At 40.5% G+C, this 21,904-nt stretch overlaps 1 protein-coding gene across 1 annotated transcript; it reads right to left on the bottom strand.

Annotated features, from left to right (window-relative positions):
• Positions 1 to 15,678: 15,678 nt before the first annotated feature.
• LOC122690197 (60S ribosomal protein L31-like) lies at positions 15,679 to 16,056 on the bottom strand. Its single transcript, XM_043897224.1, has one exon. The coding sequence runs from the start codon at positions 16,054 to 16,056 to the stop codon at positions 15,679 to 15,681; it is 378 nt and encodes a 125-aa protein (XP_043753159.1).
• Between the last annotated feature and the right edge of the window lie 5,848 nt (positions 16,057 to 21,904).

Here is a 21,904-nt window from a genome sequence, read left to right as displayed (position 1 = left end):
CACAGTGAACATTACTCTCTGTTCAATTTTTGGCCAGAACAAATTCTACCAATGTAAAGGAAAGGTAAGTGTACTTTAGTATAGGTGAGGCAACGAGGACTAAGTATATGATTAAGGAAGGTAGAAAAGATGTGTGTGTTTCATGTCCAGGCTGAGCCAAAAAACCTGTCAGCTGGCCCATCAATCTTAGAAGTGTGGAGGACTGACGGGATTTCAGAGCTGTCTAAATGATGGGAAAGACCTTTTGACTGCCTAAAGGAAAAGTATTCCATGGAGAATATATTGTTTTGGAAAAGGTTCAGAGGTTGGAGTGGGATGTGCCTGCAGGGAACCTGAAACAGGTGTGCCTTCACACATGAGGTATAACCATAAAGTGATGAATGTGACTTTTTCTGTTACAAACATACCAGAACTTTATTTCCCAGCAGTGTTGTCCTCTTCAAACCAGACATCTTGGGAGTCTAGATTCTTAATGAAGCTCAGCATACCTTTGAATATTCTCTTCTTATCTAGCCTTCAGAGCCAAAGGTGCAAATTGTACCCATCCCTTTAAGAGAGAACGTGGAAATAGCTAGTTGTAATGTATGAGGACTGGCGTGCTGCAATTCATGGGGTCGTCGCAAAGAGTCGGACATGACTGAGCGACTGAACTGAACTGAATGTAGGAAGAATCTTAAGGCTGGAGTATGACACATGGCTTCTTAGCCACCACCTTTGATGATCACTTGGTAAGCTGGCAAGGTGATCACCTATACCAATATGGTAAACAGAGCTATCTTACTTAATTAAAAGTGGTGAGACTCATATGGCCTCTGGGATCTTCTCCCAGATATAACTCTCTCTTTTCTTTTTCATGTTTATCTTAAGCTGATGGTGTATCATCCTGCCTGAGTTTGCTTGCTTGCAAATGAACTAAATGCAGTTAGATAAAAATCTTCTACACTTTCTACCCTTTATGAAATAGGCTCCATGTGGCCAAATGAATTACATCTAGGTCTTAATGGATAGAGACAAAAGCAGGAGAGCTGTCAGAGGGAACTGGATGATACAAAATTGAATAGATAGAGATCACTGGATGGTCCAAGATGCCTGATGACTGTTATCCTGAAGCCCATTCAAAGATATGTATGAGGTTTATTCTATCAGAGGCTTCAGAGAGACAGACAAGTATGAAAACAAACAATTGTCATTTAGATTTAACAATGAAAAATGTATGGGAAAATTACACATAGTTTGGGATGGAGTTTAGGGTCAGGATCAGGGGTCTCAAATGACAGTGGACAGGGTCCAGATAAATGCTGGGGCTTGTGAATTTCACAATGTGAGTATAAACAGTGCTACTGTAAGGACTCAATGTTAAGAAAAGGAAAAGAGATGTCAGCGTGTTACGTGTCAGCGCGTCAAATGTTAGATTTTGTTAGTTAAGAAGTAAGGATGAACCATAATATTTATTAAGTGTCTATTATGCTCCAGGTCCTTAAAATATATTGCTTCAGAACAAGCCTGTGAGCTAGAGATTATTGTACCCATTTTATTGATGAGGAAACTGAGGTTCAGAGAGGTAAAGTAACTTGCCCAAAGACATAGCTAATAGGTGGCAGAGCTAGGATTGAACACAGATTTCACTGACTCCAAAGCTCATGTTCTTCATTAGTATATTAAGCTGTTCTTTAAGGATGGGTGCACCTGACTGTGCACATAGAGAAGAAAGAGCTAAAAGAAAAATGTTTTTTCAATAAAAGCCTAACAGTCTGAAGGAGAAAGACTTAAGAATGTGGGCAGCAATGGGATCCTAGGTTGTGCTGCCAATGATAGGGAACGTAGAAGGAAGATTTAAGCAGTGTTTTGAACAGAGGTTGTAAACGGTGGCCCATGGGCTAGATCCAGCCAGCACATATGTTTTGTTTGGCCAGCACAGTGTTTTCTAAGATATCAAATTTATTTCCAGTATTTAAAAAGAAATTTTTCACATAAAAATTCCACGTTCCAGTTTCTCTTAAAAAAATATATCTGGCAACATAGGGTCTTCAATCCTGCATGCAAAGTCATTTGGAGCCAGGTTACACATTATACCGGTTCTTGTTCTCCAGTTTCCCAAAGCCTTCAGCACATCCTACACTTGGGTAGCTTTATTCATCAGGTTACCTGTCGAATGCCTGTAAGTATTTTGATTTATGACTGGTAGTTTAGATGGTCACCCTGGATGGCTTCTTGTTTTCTTTGAAGAAGATACCACCTTCTGACAGAGATAGCAATGAAAGTAGGGAAAAACACTTTCAGGAGGTGACTCAAGGTGCAGAAATGTCTATGTGGCTCATTTGATTAATGTCTGAGAGGAGCTAGAACAATTGTGGTTTCAACCATCAGCCAAACTGGAGATTGGTAGGTTCTTTTTTAGTTGTTCAGTCATTTGGGTAGAGGAATGGGGGTGTTGGTTTTTCTTTTTCTTTTTTTTGCTGCACTGGGTCTTAGTTGCAGCACACAGAATCTTTAGCTTTGACCTGTGGGATCTAGTTCCATGATCAAGGATTGAACTCAGGCCCCCTGCATGGTGAGAATGGAATTTTAGCCACTGAACCACCAGAGAAGTCACAGAGTGCTGTATTTTTTTTTTCTTGTTCATTTGTGATTCAAGGTTGGATTGTAAACAGTTTTTCGTTGGCAAGCAGAGAAGACAGTGAAGATATCCTGTCTTCACAAGATAACAACAGTAGGGTCTTTATCCATTGCAAAGAATCAACAGTGGCCAGAGGCGATGGCGTCTACCTGAAAAGGGGGCAGCAGCCTGAAAGCAATAAAGATGTCAAGATGTCAAGAGGTAGACTGTCTACTTACATAGGTGTTGGGAAGAAATGTGGGAAATAAGTTTGATCCAAGAGGATTCCAGTTTATTTTTTAAGTGAATTAACTAAGAGACTTTTATCTAGAACTATTACAATTGAATGGGCTTCCTTGGTGACTCAGATGGTAAAGAATCGACCTGCAATGTGGGAGACCTGGGTTCATTCAATTCCTGGGTTGGGAAGATCCCCTGAAGAAGAGGAGCCTAACGGACTATAGTTCACAGGGTCACAAAGAGTCGGACACGACTGAGTGACTAACACACACACATTACAGTTCAATAATTAAAAGAAAAATAACCCAATTTGAAAATGGGGGAAATTACTTGAATAGGCATTTCTCCAAAGAAGATGTACAAATAGCCAATAAGTAAATGAAAAGATACTCAACATCATTATTCATCAGGGAAATGTAAAACAAAACCACAATGAGATACAACTTGACTCTCACAAAGATGGCTATGATTGAAAAGACAGATAATAACCAGTGCTTTTGAGGATGTGATGGAATTGGAAAATTCATTTATTACTAGTGGGAATATAAAATGGTGCAGCAGCTTTGGAGAACAGTCTGGAAATTCCTCAAAAAGTTAAGCACACAGCTACTATATGACCCAGCAATTCTACTTTTATACTCTACAAAAAGGAAAACACATGCCCACACAAAAACTTGTACATGAATAGTCATATAGTATTATTTATACTAGCCAAAAAAGTAGAAAAAACCCCAAAGTTGGGACGTCCCTGGTGGTCCAGTGGCTAGGACTCCGAGCTCCCGATGCAGGGGGCCCGGGTTTGATCCCTGGTCAGGGAACTAGATCCCACATGCCGCAACTAAGACCCAACACAGCCAAATAAATAAAATAAACAAACAAACAAACAAAAAAAACCCCAAAGTCCATCAGCAGACAAAAGGACAAACAAGATGTGTTATACCCAGTACAATGGAATATTATTCAGCAATAAAAAGGAATGAAGTACCTATACATGCTATAATATGGGTGAACTTTGAAAAGTGAAAGTGAAAGAAGCCAGACTAAAAAAATATTATATAATGAACATAAATTTCTCCAAATGAGAGATACAAATGCCAATAGTTACATAAAAAGATGCTCAACATTTATCAAGGCAATGCAAACCAAAACTATCATGAGATATCACCTCACAGTTATTAGGATGGCTACTATTAAAAAAACAAAAAGCAAAATATACCAGGTGTTGGCAAGGTTGTAGAGAAATTGGAACCCTTGCACACTGTTGGTGGGAGTGTAAAATGTTGTAGCAGCTATGGAAAACAGTATGAACATTCCTCACAAAATTAAAATTAGAACTACTATATGACCTAGCAATCCCACTTCTAGGTATATATCCAAAAGAGTTGAAATCAGGATCTCAAACAGAAATTTGCATTCTCATGTTCATTGTAGCATTATTCACAATAGCCAAGACATGGAAACAACCCAAGTGTCCATCAATAGATGAATGGATATAGAAGATGCCATACACACACACACACACACACATATATATTCATATTATCAGCCTTAAAAAGAAGGAAGTCTGACTACTTCTGACAACATGAATGAATCTGAAGGACGTTGCTGCTGCTGCTAAGTCACTTTAGTTGTGTTCGACTCTGTGCAACCCCATAGACGTTAGACTAAGTGAAATAAACTGGTCATAGAAGGACAAATACTGCCAGATTCCACTTATAAAGGTATATAAAAAGTCAAACTCATAGAAACAGAAAATACAGTAGTGGTTGCCAGAAGGTGGAGGGTGGAGAAGTGGGGAGTTGTTAGTCACTGGGTATAAAGTTTCAGCTACACTAAATAAATAAGTTCTAGAGATCTGCTGTAGTTAACCATGTGGTATTGTGCCCTTCAAAATTTGTTAAGAGGGTAGATTGCATCTAAGTGTTCTTACCAAACATACACAAACAAACCAATGAACCCAAAGGAACACAAGAAAACTCTGGGAGTTCTTGGGCATGTCTATTTCCTTGATTGTGGTGATGTTATCAAGGATGCTTGCATATGTCCAAACTTATTAAATTGTATATATTTACAATGTACAATTTAAATATGTGCCATTCTTTGCATGTCAATTACACCTCCAAAAAGCTATGAGAAATATTTTATGAATCCTTTCATACGAAGTGTCCAGAATAGGTAATCTGAGAGACAGAATTTATATTACTGGTTGGTTGCCAAAAGATAGCAAGAAGAATTTGGAGGTATGGGAAATGACTATTAATGGATATAAAGTTTCTTTTTGCGGTGATGAAATTATTCTAGAATTAGTGTTGATCAACTCTGTGAATACATACTAAAAGCTACTAAATTGTAGATGAGTCAATTGCATGGCATGTAAATTATATCTCAATAAAAAGGCTGCAGTCCATGGGGAGAGTCAGACATGACTGAGCGACTTCACTTTCACTTTTCACTTTTATGCATTGGAGAAGGAAATGGCAACCCACTCCAGTGTTCTTGCCTGGAGAATCCCAGGGATGGGGTTGCACAGAGTCGGACACGACTGAAGTGACTTAGCAGCAGCAGCAGCAAAACTATTTAAAAATGAATTTATTAAACAGACTCAACCCTCTGTACTGCATCGTTTCCCAAAGTCGGAAAAAGAGAAAACTTAAAGATTTCTGTTCTTTATTGTAACCTTTATTCTTCTTTATCTCTTGAAAAAGCCTTTAGACCACTGCCCCTTAGAAATGCAGCTTAAGTTCACAAAGAAGGCTAAAGAGTTTTGTTCAGCATAAAAGTTCCTTTCCAATTGTGTGTCTATCAGAAAAGTCTCCCTGGCTTCAGTGTTCATTTGTATACCTACCTCATCATTTATTCCAGGCCACTCTCCTCAGTGTATTTGGTTTCTTCCTGACTGTTGTAAAAAAGACAAATATTATTGAACACACACACACACACACACACACACACACACACACACAAGCCAGCTAACTAACAAACCCAAAACATTACAGAGAATTCCCAAAGTCTAGCATTAGAAAGGACCTTGAAATGCAGTAATATACACTAGACAAACTCAGATGGGTAATAGACAATCCTTTGCATGAACATATCTACATGAAAGCAATTTCATAATTTCTTGGTTTTTTTCTAACTTTATTAGACATTGTAGTTGATTTTGGGGGCGGGGGGTGGGGGGGTGGGGACGCTGTGCTGTGCCGCTTGTGGGATTTTAGCTCCCTGACCAGGAATCAAGTCTGGGCCAGTGGCAGTGAGAGGGCAGACTCCTAACCACTAGACAGCCAGGGAAGTCCCCATAATTCCTTTTGATATGTAGCACAGCCAGTCTCCTTGCCTCATCTGGCAGTTTCCTCTATTGTGAAATCTAAATTAAGTCCTGGGAATCCTCAGAAAGGAAAAGGCATTATGAATCTAAAAAAAGGAAGTGGAGTGAAGAAAAGAATGGCTATTTTGTGGGGGTGGAAGTGACTAGCTTTTACTGAAGACTTTATAAACAGCGGTAAACAGGCAGACAGCACTTCAACTCTAAGACCATTACCCTAGCTATGATAAAAAGCTTTTCTATTGATGTGGAGAAAAATGACTTTAAAGTGGAAACTCCCTAGGCAATTAATTCCTAGTTTTATCTAAGACTTTCCTTTCTGAATTTGAAACTCAATGATTTCCTTCTGTGGTTTTATCAATGGGCCAGAGGTCTGATAAAATTGCTTCCTTCCTGCACTTGGAACTATGCCATCTCTCTTGGAAGAAGTGATGTACCTGCCTTTCTGGCCTGGCTCAGGACTCAGTGGAACAAGAGGCACAGATGTGTAGCCAAAAAGTGCAAAGGCAGGCCAATATGACTAGCCCAGGGATGGACCAGAACGGATTTGACTTGAGTCCTCTCTCTCTATCTCTGTGAATGTTGATCAGCTTACATACCACTTTGCTTTGCCCAGGTAGTCTGTGAGTTGAATCAAGAGCATAGTTTGGAAGTAACCATGGTTTATGCGTGATTCTGGGTTTTCTCTTGTTGGCATTGTCATCAATACAGTTTTAGAAAATTTAGTCAGCTGAGTAAATCCCATGGCAGGAGATAGGCATTATGTGGAACTCTTGAAGGTAAGTGCTCTTGACAATTTGAGCAACAAGGTAAAAAGTAAAACTCACTTCCGTTGGCTCTGCTCTCCCTTCCCTCTAACCAATTTAAGAAAATCACAAGGTGACCTTTCAGCTTTGGCAAATATCCCTTGTGACCTGATAGTGCTATCCTCATGCCCAATATCAACCTTTCCCAGAAGAAGAATAGGGAGGTCTCCTATCCCCCAATTTCCTTATCTACCATCATACTTACTATTCTGCCATATGAGGGCTATTCCTTCATTACGAAAATGCAGCAATTACACAAGGGAAGAGTGATACATTAAGCCACCAACTACATTTAACACCTTCAGTAGAGTTCATTTGCTAGTTGGCAGAAGGGAAAGCAGTTCCCTGCGGGATTAGGATATGTACTATTGAATAGTAGAGGGATCTTGAGCCAGGAGGCTGGATAGAGGGAATCAGGATCAAGGAGAATGATGGTTCTGAAATGACAGGTGGAAGGAGGCCAAAGACAATCCCTGCTGTACAGGAGAGGAGCTCAGAGGAGAATCTTCAAAAAGGGACCCTTCAGCATTCCTGGCTCAACCGAGAGAACTGAGTGACACATTTACAGAGAATAGCATGGCAGCAGGGGATCTGGCAGCAAAAGAGATCTACTTGCAATGTGACAACTTTGCCAGCCACTAAAAGGTAGCTGACGACTAGATTTTAAGCACGAAAGGATTTGACATGTCTTGCTGTTTGTAGATATGTGGGTTTGGTTACCCCAAAAAATGAGTCTGGAGAGAGAGTTGGAGAGAATGAACAAGAACAAAGGTGCAGTGCCAAAGTTCATTGCAGCACTGTTTACAACAGTCAAGACATGGGAAGCAACCTAAATGTCCATCGACAGCGTGTGCATGCGTGCTAAGTCACTTCAGTCATGTCTGACTCTTTTCAACCCCATGGACTGTAGCCTGCCAGGCTCCTCTGTCCATGGGATTCTCTAGGCAAGAATACTGGAGTGGGTTGCTGTGCCCTCCTCCAGGGATATTCCCGACCCAGTGATCAAACCTTTGTCTCTTACAACTCCTGCATTGGCAGGCAGGTTCTTTACCTCTAGCACTACCTGGAAGCCCATGGTGTATATATAACAATAGAATATTACCCAGCTGCTAAAAAGAAGGAAATAATCCTATTTGCAGCAACATGGATGAACCTAGAGATTGTTATACTGAGTGGAGTCAGACAGCAAAGGAGAAATATCATATGACATCCTTATATGTGAAATATGAAAAGAAATGATACAAATGAACTCACAGAACAGAAACTCACAGACTTAGAGAATGAACTTGTGGTTGCCAGGGGGGAGGAATGAGGGGAAGGGCTTAGTTAGGGAGTTTGGGATGGACATGTACACACTGCTATATTTAACATGGATAACCAACCAGAATCTACTGTATTGCACATGGAACTCTGCTCAATGTTATGTGGCAGCCTGGATGGGAGGGGAGTTTCCCGGAGAACAGACACATGTATATCAATGGTTGAGTCCCTTGCTGTTCATCTGAAACTATCACAACATTCTTAGTCAGCTATACCCCAATACAAAATTAAAGATTGAAGATTAAAAAAGAATAAAGGTGTCGTGAATGTGAATGGGGAGTGGGAAGGTTGGGGGGATGACAGCCTTCATGACATTAAAGTGCTTGTCTGGGGCTCTCTGAGAAATGCTTTGCTGGTTTCTTTTCCTCCCTTGTACTTCCCTTCTTTCCTCTCTCTCATCTGTCTCCTCTCTTGCTCCCATTCTCCTAGGAAATCCTGCCTCTCCCTGCCTTCTCCCCTGACTGCAGTCCTCTTTAGTCTTCCTTTGGCTCTGGCTTATCTCAGTCCCAGCTGGTGTCCCTCCGAACCAAGAGGCTGCTGGCAGACATTGTTTTCACAAATTAAGTCACGTACTGGGCCCAAAGTCTACATACACGGTGTTAATTATCAGCTCATCAATTAAGGGTGAGCAGCTGTATGCTTTATGTGTTTTTCCAGAGCTGCACAGGGAGTCCTAGTGGCTGCTCACTAGCTTGGGCTCTGGTTCCCAGTGGAGTTGGAGGAAATAATTTGCTTTGGCTGTGGGTGACCTGTTACAATAGAATTGCTCTGTTTCTCCTTGGCATCTAGACTATTCCCTATTACCCCATCTGGTTGTAAGAACTTCCCCTGCACAGGGTGGAGCTTTGATAACAACCCAAACAAAGAAGATGGAATAGAGACGCAGACCTAGAGAATGGCTTGTGGACACAATGGAGGAGAGAGAGGGTGGGACAAATTGAGAGAGTAGGACTGACGTATATACACCACCATGTGTAAAGCAGATAGCTGGTGGGAAGCTGCTGCATAGCACAGGGAGCCCAGCTTGGTGCTCTGTGGTGACCTAGAGGGGTGGGAGGGAGGCTCAGGAGGGATGGGACATATGTATACTTATAGCTGATTCATATTGTTATATAGCAGAAACCAACACAACATTGTAAAGCAATTATATGCCAATTTTTAAAAAAAGTATACATGAATAACCTAAAAGGAATGGGGCTAGATTTAACAAAAAGGAGAGCACAGAAGGAATCGCATCTTACCCAGCAGTCCTTCCTCCTATCTCAACAGCAACCTCCTTCTCCCACTTCCCGTCATACTAGACAGGTGTGGGATGTGGATGAGGTGGTGTTTTTGTACTAGGAGTTACCTCCTATAGATTATGGAAGGTTAGGAGAACCATGTCTTTCTTTGCACCCAAAGGGCCACTGAGAAAGGGATGTAGGAAGCAATACTTTCTGTCTCTGGCCATTTTTCTCCCCTCCTGGAGTTTGGAGTATTAAGTAGAAAGCACTGTCATAGACGTTTCTAAAGTCAGGTATTTCCCAGAGGTTCAAAGGCACTCTGAGTCTTCCAGGCTCAGCTGGCTTCTTTCACCTAGGGTTCTGCTGCTTTTGAAGCTCACATTTGGATGAATAGAAGGAAAGGGCCAAGGAGTCTGTTGGCCTCCTTGAACTATGCAGAGTCTTAATGGTTAAAGAAGTCAGAAAGAGTTAGTACCTGAGGGTGAAGAGTTAGAGGCCATTCTGAGAGTTCTCCAGAAAGTTTCAGTTCAGTTCAGTTCAGTCACTCAGTCATGTCTGACTCTTTGTGACCCCATGAATTGCAGCATGCCAGGCCTCCCTGTCCATCACCACTCCTGGAGTTTACTCAAACTCATGTCCATCGAGTCGGTGATTCCAGAAAGTTTGGTGGTCTCCAAATTCTACATGTACTTCTTCAGCCTCCTGTGCTCATGAAATGATATGATAGATGCTCATGAAATGCTTACTCACTTGAAAGGAAAATGAAGTCACATTCTTTGAAGCCACTGGCTAGCTTCCATTAAGCCCATATAGATTTTTTTCTTGGAGACGGGCTAGTAACATTGATCTGTACTGATCTTCAGGACTTTTCAAATCATTGTATTGGAGCTACAACCATGATACATGTTGGGAAAAAAATGCCCTTTTGACAAAAGCCAGCACCATCTGTTACATGCATTAAATTTAAGTGACTAATGGAGGGTTTGAGATTCACAGAGGTGTAGTGACTTATTGAGCTTCTATAGTAGGATGAGGAGGAAGGTAAGAACATAAAACAAATATTCTAACTCTTCTTCTACTAACAGAATAATTTCATTCCCCTGGTTACAATGGTGACAAAGGAAATTCCACTGTTTGATAGTTCTGCATACGACTAATATAAAGGTGGTCAATTCACATAAGCAGGATGCAGCCCTGAAATTAAAAGACGCTTGCTCCTGAGAAGAAAAGCGATGACAAACCTAGACAGCGTATTCAAAAGCAGAGACATTACCTTGCTGACAAAGGTCCATCTAATCAAAGCTATAGTTTTTCGTGTAGTCATGTATGGATGTGAGAACTGGACAATAAAAAAGACTGAGTACTGAAGAACTGATGCTTTTGAACTGTGGTGCTGGAGAAGTCTCCTGAGAGTCCCGTAGACAGCAAGGAGATCAAACCAGTCAATCCTAAAGGAAATCAACCCTGAATATTTATTGGAAGGACTGATGCTGGAGCTGAAGTTCCAGTACTTTGGCCACATGATGCGACTGGAAAAGACCCTTATGCTGGGAAAGATTGAGGGCAGGAGGAGAAGGGGGCAGCAGAGGATGAGATGGTTGGATGGTTGATGGTTGCATCAAACTCAGTGGACAAGAGTTTGAGCAAACTCTGGAAGATAGTGAAAGACAGGGAAGCCTGGCATGCTGCAGTCCGTGGGGCTGCAAAGAGTTGGACACGATTGAGAGACTGAACAACAAAGGAATAGGGAAGTAGCATTATGGTGACTCATCAGATGCAAAATGCCCACTCCCCACCCCTGACTAAATTGTATTTCCAAGAACTTCATATAGAATGTGACAATGCTAGCTTTGCATATGTTTACGATTAAGGTCCTGCAACATCTCATCTCATGTATTTCCACAGCACATTTCTCTTTGAATACAAGCATCTTTTTCATTTTATAAAATGCTAAGTACTATAATGGTTCGTTTTGCACATTCATTTTCTTTCTGAAAATAATTTCTTCATATATGAGCCTTTTTTGTAACACAGGTTACATCTGCATTGCAAGGGAAGAATGTTCTTTGTCAGTTAATGATGCTTGGTCAATTGGATATCCATATAGTAAAAAAAAAGTGACTCGACTTCTATTTTGCATATACACAAAAGTTCATCCCATGTGGGTTAATCAAATAGCATATTTATTTTGATCTTGTGGCTAGGCAATAAACATGTAGAGTAGCTGTTTTAATACCCATGTCTACCAATTCTCTTGGCTGTGCGTTTTGGGGACTATTTATATTGATTGATTTTTCTCCTCATTATGAGTTGTATTTTCCTGCTCCTTTGCATGCCTGGTACTTTTTGACTAGACGCCAGACACTTTGAATTTTACATGGTTGGCTGCTGGATTTTTTTTTAATTCCCTTTTTTAAAGCTTTGTTTTAAGACACAATTAAGACACTTGGAAACAGTTTGATCATTTTGAGGTTTACTTTTAAGAGTTGTTAGGTTATACCAGAAGCTACCAAAATATTTTAGTCTAGGGTTAAATTTGTTCTCTCTACTGAGATAATATCCTTCTGTGTACTTTATCTGATGTCCCAATCATTAAGAGATTTCTTGACTTTGGCTTTTAGGAATGTGAACTCTTAACAGTTTTGTTTGACTTCCAAGAACTGTTCTGCCTGCTCCTTTCTGATGGTCTGAGGGTAGTTTCCTTACAACACATGATCAGAACTCACCGGAAAATTGGAAAGGGTAGCACCTGCTTGTTTCCATAGCTCTCACTCTGTGTATACTCCTCCTATCTATTACTCTGCCCTACATATTCTAACACCTTGGCCTCCTGAAATCCTCCACTCTATCTCCTCAACTTAGTGAGAATACCAGACTCTTTCCAGTTTTGCACTTCCTGTATTATGTGCTGGAAACTCTTTCCCAGAAGTAAGCTGGGGCAATCATAGGGCTCACCTTATGTGTTTCCCTTCTTTCAGGGATCCTGTGAGGTCTTGCTGCCCAATGTTTATAAAGCATTGTTTTGTATATTTGTCTTTTTTCCAGTTTTGTTTAGAAATAATTAATGTTTATTACTGTGAAAGTTGAAGGCACAGAGCATGATTGATATACATATATTGTGAAATGATTACCACAATAGGTTCAGCAAACATCCGTCTTATAAAGATACAGTAAGGAGGAAAGAAAGAAAAAAATCTTTTTGCTTTTCATGAGAAATCAGGACTTACTTTCTTAACTTTTCTATATATCATATAGCAGTGTTAGCTATAGTTATCATATCACATATTACAACCCCATTCTGTGCTGTGGTTAGTCCCTCAGTCGTGTCTGACTCTTTTAGACTCTATGGACTGTAACCCACCAGGCTCCTCTGTCCGTGGGGATTCTCCAGGCAAGAATACTGGAGAGGGTTGCCATGCCTTCCTCCTGGGGATCTTCCCAACCCAGGGATCAAACCCAGGTCTCCTTCATTGCAAGCGGATTCTTTACCATCTGAGATACCAGGGAAGCCCATATTATATCCCTAGTACTTATATCGGAGAAGGCAATGGCACCCCACTCCAGTATTCTCGCATGGAAAATCCCATGGACAGAGGAGCCTGGTAGGCTGCGGTCCATGGGGTCGCTAAGAGTCAGACACGACTGAGTGACTTCACTTTCACTTTTCATTTTCATGCATTGGAGAAGGAAATAGCAACCCACTCCAGTGTTCTTGCCTGGAGAATCCCAGGGACGGGGGAGCCTGGTGGGCTGCCGTCTATGGGGTCGCACAGAGTCGGACACGACTGAAGCGACTTAGCAGCAGCAGCAGCAGCACTTACATATTTTGCAACTAGAAGTTTGGACCTTTTGACCACTTCCTCCAATTCCGCCTCCGTCTTTAATAATCACAAATCTGATCTCTTTTTCTATGGAAACTATAAGTAAGGTGAAAAGACAGCCCTCAGATTGGGAGAAAATAATAGCAAATGAAGAAACAGACAAAGGATTAATCTCAAAAATATACAAGCAACTCCTGCAGCTCAATTCCAGAAAAATAAATGACCCAATCAAAAAATGGGCCAAAGAACTAAACAGACATTTCTCCAAAGAAGACATACAGATGGCTAACAAACACATGAAAAGATGCTCAACATCACTCATTATTAGAGAAATGCAAATCAAAACCACAATGAGGTACCATTACATGCCAGTCAGGATGGCTGCTATCCAAAAGTCTACAAGCAATAAATGCTGGAGAGGGTGTGGAGAAAAGGGAACCCTGTTACACTGTTGGTGGGAATGCAAACTAGTACAGCCGCTATGGAAAACAGTGTGGAGATTTCTTAAAAAACTGGAAATAGAACTGCCATATGACCCAGCAATCCCACTTCTGGGCATACACACTGAGGAAACCAGATCTGAAAGAGACACGTGCACCCCAATGTTCATCGCAGCACTGTTTATAATAGCCAGGACATGGAAGCAACCTAGATGCCCATCAGCAGATGAATGGATAAGGAAGCTGTGGTACATATACACCATGGAATATTACTCAGCCATTAAAAAGAATTCATTTGAACCAGTCCTAATGAGATGGATGAAGCTGGAGCCCATTTTACAGAGTGAAGTAAGCCAGAAAGATAAAGAACATTACAGCATACTAACACATATATATGGAATTTAGAAAGGTGATAACGATAACCCTATATGCAAAACAGAAAAAGAGACACAGAAATACAGAACAGACTTTTGAACTCTGTGGGAGAAGGTGAGGGTGGGATATTTCAAAAGAACAGCATGTATACTATCTATGGTGAAACAGATCACCAGCCCAGGTGGGATGCATGAGACAAGTGCTCCGGCCTGGTGCACTGGGAAGACCCAGAGGAATCGGGTGGAGAGGGAGGTGGGAGGGGGGATCGGGATTGGGAATACATGTAAATCCATGGCTGATTCATATCAATGTATGACAAACCCACTGGAAAAAAAAAATAATAATAAAAAAAAAAAGGAGGGCAAAAAAAAAAAAGAAAAGAAATGGAAAAAAAAAAGATTTCACATGTAAATAAGGTCACAAACTATTTGTCATTTTCTGTCTGACATTTCATTTAGTATAATGCCTTCAAGGTCCATCCATATTGTTGTAAATGATAAGATTTCATCCTTTTTGTGGCTAAGTAATAGTCCATTGTGTGTGTAATTTTTTAAATCATAACTTCTTTATTCATTCATCTACTGATGGGTACTTAAGTTGCTTCCACATCTTAGTTATTATAAATAATACTGCTATGAATATTGGGGTACAGATATGTTTTTTTAGTTTGTGTTTTCCTTTGGATATGTTCCAGAAGTAGAATTGCTCGATCACATGGTGGTTTTATTTTTAATTTTTGAGGGCCTTCCATACTATTTTTCATAGTGTCTATACCAATTTACAATCCCACAAGCTGTGCACAAGAATTCTCTTTTTGCCACATCCACACCAGCATCTTTTTTTGATGATGGCCATTCTAACAACTGTGAATTTTTAATTTGATTTTAATTTGCATTTCCTTAATGATTAGTGATGTTGAGAATCTTTCCACATATCCATTGGCCTCTCATATATCTTTTTTGGAATAGTGTCTATCACAGTCCTTTGCCCATTTTTGAATAGGGCTATTTGTTTTTCTGCCATTGAGTTGTGTGAGTTCTTTAATATTTTATATGTCAACCTCTCATCATATGTATGATTTGCAAATATTTTTCTCATCCCATAAGTTTTCTTTTCATTTTATTGATGGCTTCTTTTGCTGTGAAGAGGCTTTTTAATTTGAGGTAGTCCCACTTGCTTATCTTTTTATTTTGTTGTTAATGCTTTATGTGTCATATCCAAAAAACCATTACCAAGACCCATGTCAAGGAGATTTCTTCTAGGTGTTTTATGCTTTCAGGTTTACATAGAAGTTTTTTCATCCATTTTGAGTTAGTATTTACAAGAGGTATAAGGTATAAGGCATGTGTTCAGCTTCTTTCTTTTTTATTGAAATATAGTTGATTTACAATGTGGTATTAGTTTCTGGTGTATAGCAAAGGGATTCAGTTATATATGTAATGTATATAATATATATGTATATATTCTTTTCCATGGTGGTTTATTACAGGAATTTTTTTTGCAGTTCAATAACTTTATTGGTCAATCAGCAGTTAGTTCTCATCCACACTGAATGTCTGTAGATCTTTGAAGGTGGTGACAGGCATGTAGATAACCAACATGTAGAGCTTGTTTGGCGAGTCTTTGTCTTCATTATATTTTCTGGACCACCGCACATGGATCCGGTATGCAACGTTCCTTATTCCTTTGGCCCAGACGGCTTTGTTGAGTCTGGTGTCCATGTGCACATCTGGAGTTCCCATCTCCTTCATGGCAAATTTCCAGATTTCTTTGAGTGCCCTAGGGGCATGCTTCTTAAAACCCACTTCACGGAGGCGCTTGTGAATGTTGATAGTGTATTCTCTGGCCACTACCTCACTGATGGCAGACCAGCCCTTCTTCTTCTCACCCTCCTTCTTTGCGGGAGCCATCTAAACAAACCCAGGTGACAAGGACACTCAGGGCGAGTGTGTCAAACCTAAGTCAAGGCCTCCCTCTTGGCCCGGCCTCACGCAGCTGCTCTTGGGATGGTTTCCGGGCACCTATTACAGGATACTGGATATAGTTCCCTGTGCTATATAGTAGGACCTTGTTGTTTATCCATTCTATATACACCAGTTTGCATCTGCTAAACCCAAATTCCCAATTTAGCCCTCCCCTCCCCACTCCCCACTGTGGCAACCACAAGCCTCTTCTCTATGTCTGTGAGTCTTTTTCTGTTTCATAGATAGGTTCATTTGTGTCATATTTTAGATTCCATATATAAGTGATATCATATGGTATTTGTCCTTCTCTTTCTAACTTCACTTAATATACTGATCTCTAGGTCTATCCTTGTAGCTGCAAATGGCATTATTTCATTCTTTTTATGGCTGAGTAATATTTCATTATATCTATATCTATATATATGTATACACACACACACACACACACACATATACCAAATCTTCTGTCAATGGACATTTAGGTTGATATCTTGGCTATTGTAAATAGTGCTGCTATGAACACAGGGATGCATGCATCTTTTGAAATGATAGTTTTATCTGGATATATGCCCAGGAGTGGGATTGCTGGATCATATGGTAACTTTATTTTTATTTTTAAGGAACCTCCATACTGTTCTCCATAGTGCCTGTACCAATTTATATTTCCACTAACAGTGTAGGAGGGTTCCCTTTTCTCCAGACCCTTTTCAGCATTTGTTATTTGTAGATGTTTTAATAATGGCCATTCTCATTGGAAAAGACCTGGATGCTGGGAAATACTGAAGTTGGGAGGAGAAGGGGATGACAGAGGATGAGATGGTTGGATGGCATCACCAACTCGATGGACATGAGTTTGAGCAAGCTCCAGGAGTTGGTGATGAACAGGGAAGTTTGGTATGCTGTGGTCCATGGGGTTGCAAAGAGTCAGACACAACTGAGCGACTGAACTGAACTGACTGATTCTGACTGGTGTGAGGTGATACCTCATTGTAGTTTTGATGTGCATTTCTCTAATAATTACCAGTTTCATTCTGAATAACAATTATTCTAGTACCATTTATTAAAGATACTGTCTTTTCTCCTTTGCAGGTTCTTGGTTCCCTAGTTGACTGTATATGTTTGGGTTTATTTCTGAGCTCTCAATTCTGTTCCATTGGTCTATTTGCTAGTATTATACTGTTTTGATGGCTATAGCTTTATAGTATAGCTTGAAATCAAGAACTGTGATGTCTCCTGCTTTGTTCCTCTTTATTAGAATTTCTTTGACGATGAGTCTTTTCTGGCTCTGTATAAATTTTAGGACTGTTTTTTTTTCTATTCCTATAAACAACACCATTGTAATTTTGATAGGGATTGCATTGGATCTACAGATAGCTTTTGGTATTATTGACATTTAACAATATTAATTCTTCTAATCCATGAATATAGGATACATTTCCATTTGTCTGTGCCTTCTTCAATTTCCTTCATCAATGTCTTACAGTTTTCAGAGTATAAATCTTTAATCTCCTTAGTTTAATTTATTCCTAAGGATTTTTTTAAAATACTGTTGTAAATGGGATTGATTTCTTTATTTCTTTTTCAGAAAAGTCATTAGTATACACAAATGCTACCAATTTTTGTATGTTAATTTTGTATCCGGCAAATTGACTGAATTCATTGATCAAATCTGTTTTCTGGCTGAACTTTTAGGACTTTCTATATATAAAATCATGTTATTTGCAAATAGAGACAATGTTACTTTTTCTTTTTCAATTCTACTATCTTTTTATTTTTTTCTTGTGTGATTGCTCTAGCTAAGACTTCTAGTAATTTGTTGAGTAGGAATGATAGAGTGGACACTAATGTCTTGTTCCTAATCTTAGACAGCTCTGCATATTACTAATATAAAGCCCGCTCAGTTTGCCATAAGCAGGAATAGGGAAGTAGCTTTATGGTGACTCATCAGATGTAAAATGCTTGCCTCCACTCCACCTTCCCCAACAAAATTATATTTCATACAGAACTGTAACAATGCTAAGTATAATAATGCTTTATGTATGTTCTTGATAAGAATCCTGCAACACTTTATCTGTTATGTTTCCATGGCACATTTCCCTTTGAATACAAGTATCTTTTTCATCTTATGAAATGCCAGGTACTACAATGGTTCTTCTTACACATTTGTTTTCTTTCTTAAAAATATTTTTTAAAAGCTTTCATTCATTGATTTATAGAAGCATGCTTTACTTTTAATGACACTGTATCTAAGCTGTTGCTAGCCAGGCCTTAATTATGCTCCTGCTTTCTGTCTCCCCTTTCTTTTTTCCTGTCTTTTTCTTCCTATCTTGTAATTATAAATAGTGTAATGTTCAACTTGACTGGCTTGCATTTAGGACTTTCCCCAAAGGCCTTAACAGAGGACCTGGGGATGAGCCAGTATTTCACAAGTTTGGTTTGGATAAGTACCCCAGAGGTTTCCCTAGTTTCCAGTCTGCCAAGTTAGCCTGACAATCTCCCTAAAATCACTTCTCCTGCTGTGCTCTGCCCCTTGGACTTCCAGGGAATCTATTCAATTGGGCCCTTGTCTTCTAAGAGGCCCAGGTATGCTGGTATCTAAGGCGTAGCTAAACAAACCCAGTGGGGAATGGGGAGCTGCCTGTGTTAACACCATCAGAAGAGCCATTCCTCTAATCCATCTTTCATCACAATTCCCAGCAAACATTAAGCACTTGGTTTCAAAGGAAAAGACACATTCCCCTGACTCCTGTGGCTTCTGTGCTGTGAGCGCCAGCAACACACTCAACCAACAGGCACACAAATATAAATGCGTAGGAAATGCTAAAGGGGCAGCACTGAACAATGGGGTGTGTATGTGTTTCAAAGCTACCTAAGTTGAGGCAATGTTTTCTAGGCTTTTATCCTTTCCAAAAAATGCAGGGCATAGATGACTATAAATTAAATGGTACTAATAGCCAGTACAATGGCACCCCACTCCAGTACTCTTGCCTGGAAAATCCCATGGACAGAGGAGCCTGGTAGGCTGCGGTCCATGGGGTCGCTAAGAGTCGGACATGACTGAACGACTTCACTTTCACTTTTCACTTTCATGCATTGGAGAAGGAAATGGCAACCCACTCCAGTGTTCTTGCCTGGAGAATCCCAGGGACGGGGGAGCCTGGTGGGCTGCCGTCTATGGGGTCGCACAGAGTCGGACACGACTGAAGCGACTTAGCAGCAGCAGCAGCAGCAATAGCCAGTACCTTTCTAAGTCCATGTCTTTATGCTTCCCCTTTCTCCATCCCTTTTTGAAATGGAGAAGAAAGTCCTGTAGTAAAGTTGTGTACAGCCATACTTTTATTTAGCAGAGGAAAAACATAACCATCTTACATGTGTTGTCCCTTCACTCCTCAGTTCAGTTCAGTCACTCAGTCATGTCTGACTCTTTGCGACCCCATGGACTGCAGCATGCCCAGGCCTCCCTGTCCATCACCAACTCCTGGAGCTTACTCAAACTCATGTCTATCGAGTTAGTGATACCATCCAACCACCTCATCCTCTGTTGTCCCCTTCTCCTCCTGCCTTCAATCTTTCCCAGGATCAAGGTCTTTTCAAATGAGTCAGTTCTTTGCATCAGGTGGCCAAAGGATTGGAGTTTCAGCTTCAGCATCAGACCTTCCAATGAACACCCAGGACTGATTTCCTTTAGGATGGACTGGTTGGATCTCCTTGCAGTCCAAGGGACTCTCAAGAGTCTTCTCCAACACCACTGTTCAAAAGCATCAATTCTTCGGTGCTCAGCTTTCTTTATGGTCCAACTCTCACATCCACACACGACCACTGGAAAAACCCTTCACCCCTACCTTTCTTTTATTTCTTCCTCCTTTCAGTGTTCTTTTCAACCCCTTTCTTGAGATAAATCTGATCTCTCTCCATCCGCTCCTCTGTCTTCCTTTATTAACCCCTAAAAACATCTCTTTTGGGGATTATAGCTGGAGAGAGAGAGAGAGTAAAGGAGGACAGAGGAGGGAAAAAGGAAGGGAGAGGAAACAAGACAAGGGTGGGTGAGGGCTTTATGGAAAGACAGCTATTTCTCCACATCCTAACATACAGATTCTCTGACTTCCCTTTATTTTGAAAGAAACTAACAGTAATAGGTACCATACAATGAATACTTATGTGCAAATGCTTTCAATACATTATCACATTTAATTCTTATAACTGTTCAAGCTAGCACCGTTGATTGCTCCCATTTTACAGATGAGAAAACAGAGGTTCAGGAAGATTAATCAAGTGGAACAAGATCGCTGCCGTCTAAATACTGACTCTGGTATCTACTAGTTAGGTAAACTTGGGCATGTTGCTTACCTCTCTGTGCCCTGCCTATCACAATTTCTCTCTTCTAGAAAGGTATATAGTCTGTATCCGAGTTGCTAGGAGTTTGTACTTTACTCAACTGTTAAACTTGTAGGTACCAATTTGTTGATTGGAGAAAATCAGCCCAAATGTATTCCAGGACCTTCCTTCTCCTCCCATGGGTTTGATGCACTTAGCCAAGGATCTTAGGAAGACTTGGTTGGTGAGCAGTTCTGGCCAACTATTTGCTGAACAATTAAACAAACAAAGAAACACACGTACTTGGTGTTGGCTATTCCAAATTCCAAGGTTATAGCTGTGAACAAGAAGACATGGCCCCTGTTCTCATGGAACTTTCATTCTAGTGGTGGAGGCAGGCAGACATTAATCACATTATCATATAAATAAATGCGTACTTGCAACTGTATAAGTGCTACAATGGATCCAATGGGTAAGATCATGGCACTATTAATAAGGAAGGCAGGGAAAACACCTGCAAAGAAGTGATGATGGAGGCAAGATCTGGAAAGAGATGCGGAGTTAATTCTCAAGAAGAGAGAAAGAACGTACTAGAAAAGGAAATAGCTTGCCCCTTGTGGCAGGAGGGAGTGAAACAAATATGGTGAACTGAAGGCAGATGAGTGTGACCAGAGTACAAGGAATGAGCCATGTGTGGTAGGGTATAGTCAACACGTCAGTCTAGCAGGCGCTGTTTTTGAGCACATGAGCATATATGGTAGCCTTCCATCATACTTTATAAGCATGGTTATGGCACATCAGAGATTTTCCAGGCAGTAATGAATTTAAACATTCCATTGTATTGTTGCCATAATTACATTCACAGCATTAGTTCATGTATTCTAATCTATAGTCTAAAGAATATGGCAGCTGTCTGCATTCTCAGTTTCCTGAGCCATGTCTGTTTTGTGGGGAAATTATTTGGCCACAAAAAGTTTCCAAATAGTGAAAGGGGATTAGGGTTAATATACCATGAAGGATGCCATTTACAGTAGGGTGGGGGCACTGGCTAGGCATCTTTCTCCATGATGTCTCATCACTTTCTGATCCCCCTTTCTGTTCCAACCCCTCACTACCTTGTGGGCTGAGGCACTGGTCAGGTGGACCAGTTCCAAGATAGAGTTTCCAGGGACAGGAGATTGAATTGGCCAGGGTAGTGACCTAAGACTGTGAAGATCAGCAAGAGTCAGGGGATGAGGGCAAGCCTGTTCTTAGACAGCATTGAGAAGGTCAAAAGCTGAGCATGGCAAGCCTAAAGGGTGAATGCAGGGTCACAAATAGGAGATATTTCCAAGAAGATCTGAAGCCAGGTATGCCAGGGAACAGAGCAGGAAGTGCAGAGCAAGGGCAAGAGAGAAGTGAGAGGGTTCAGGGTAATTCACTCAAATGAAGCCCTGAGGTCTGTGACTCATTTTCTTTGGCCACCTGCTGCATAGTGTGT

The sequence above is a fragment of the Cervus elaphus genome, chromosome X, assembly GCF_910594005.1.
Source record: "Cervus elaphus chromosome X, mCerEla1.1, whole genome shotgun sequence".
Taxonomy (NCBI): Eukaryota; Metazoa; Chordata; class Mammalia; order Artiodactyla; family Cervidae; genus Cervus; species Cervus elaphus.
Note: the sequence above shows the minus strand (reverse complement) of the source record. Positions and strands in the feature narration are given on the sequence as shown.